Below are 1,473 nucleotides of genomic sequence, written 5' to 3'. Positions count from 1 at the left end.
GAGGGGAAGGAGCCGGCGGCGGAGTAAAAAGGCAGGCAGGCGGCGCCGGTGCGCCGGCAGCTGCTGCAGTTGCAGCCGCAGCCCCGGAGCAGCGCCCCGAGCACCCAGCGCGTCCCGGCCATTGGACTCCGGAGGCGGCGCGGGGCCTGGAGGCGGCTGCGGCTGCAGCGCGAGCGGAGGGGGAGTGGAATCCAGGGCCGGGGAGGGGGCGCCAGGCACATGCGCCGCCGGCACCCGGGGCAGCAGCGAGTCGGGAGGAGGCGGAGGAGAGCGCGCTGCTCCGCCCGGTCTCCGCCCTCGGGGCGGGGCTGCCGGCAGGCCGGGAGGGGCCGTGGGGACCCCGGTACTAGCGCCCCGCTCCTCTGTCCCTGATTGGAAACTGAGGCCTTGAGGCCCGAGGAGGACGAAGCGAGGTCCCTCTTGCTCTGGGGTGGGCCAAGACGTGGAACGCTGGTTTAGCGACGCCCCGCGCTGTCCCCCCCCGAAACGCTTGACGTGAGGGGCAGAAGGGCCGTTTCTGGAAAGAATGGGAGTACTCTGGTTGTAAAGAGGTTGGGATGATATTGGAGGACGTTTAGTACCCCCGAAATTGAGATCTGCGTGGAAGGCCAACTTTCTTTGTTTTAAAATGAAATATATAGATACTTATATATGCCCATAATAATATAGCAAAAATAAAGCCTCCTCTAATAAGTTAGTGTGTTCACCAGTGGACTGGCAGACGTTTGCAAAAGGACTGGTTGTACAATTTTCCTCCTCCTGAGACCAGGAACCACCTCAGAGTAATAGGGAGTACTGAGAGTTAAAAAATAGAAAAATCTGAAAAATTTAAAAGTTTTTATTCAGGAAAATCTCAAAGTATAATGAACTTCCAGAATTTCAGAAATTATTTTTTCTTTTTTCAATCTTGTTCTGTCACCACCACCACCCCACAAACATTTTTTTCTTTGCTGGAATATTTTAAAGCAAACCCCAAAGATCATGTCAGTCACCCTTTCAGTATCATTTTAAAGTGATAAGGACTTAAAAAAAAAAAAAAAACACAAGATGACTTGATTTAGCTGTTTTGAAGTATTCAAGAAAACTGTGTTTAAGTTGGAGTTGTTTACTCTGGCTTACGTTAAAGAAAAGGAAAGTTCAGTATTTCCCAGAAAACCCTTTCCCCACCAAAAAAGCAAAGCAAAGGAAAAAATCTGATTGGCTTGGTTCTATGGATTTGGAGGACCAAAGAAGGGGCTTCCTCATCTGCAAGATTTAGGAATCCTGGAGATTTTTTTTCTTAAATCTCCCTTTCAAGCAGGAAAATGGGTTAGCCCATCATAACAGATTATCACTGTAAATCATAATCTGTCAACATGTTAGAGATTCTGCCCATATTTACTCTTGCCTTCATTTTCTTAATAGCTGAAGCCTTCATTCATAGTATGCAAATCTGAATGGATTCGCAACCTAAATACATAGAATGAAATCTTG

At 48.9% G+C, this 1,473-nt stretch overlaps 1 protein-coding gene across 1 annotated transcript in view; it reads right to left on the bottom strand.

The window, feature by feature from the left end:
* Window positions 1-257, bottom strand: part of GRSF1 (G-rich RNA sequence binding factor 1) — a 13,836-nt gene extending 13,579 nt beyond the window's left edge. Inside the window, exon 1 of the mRNA XM_034670946.1 lies at window positions 8-257. Coding sequence (XP_034526837.1) covers window positions 8-221 — 214 coding nt within the window. The 5' untranslated portion in view covers window positions 222-257. The remainder of the gene's footprint in view (window positions 1-7) is intronic.
* Window positions 258-1,473: the final 1,216 nt, after the last annotated feature.

Source organism: Ailuropoda melanoleuca, chromosome 11 (assembly GCF_002007445.2).
Source record: "Ailuropoda melanoleuca isolate Jingjing chromosome 11, ASM200744v2, whole genome shotgun sequence".
NCBI lineage: Eukaryota > Metazoa > Chordata > Mammalia > Carnivora > Ursidae > Ailuropoda > Ailuropoda melanoleuca.
The sequence above is the reverse complement of the archived record's forward strand: the minus strand, read 5'-3'. Positions and strand labels throughout refer to the sequence as shown.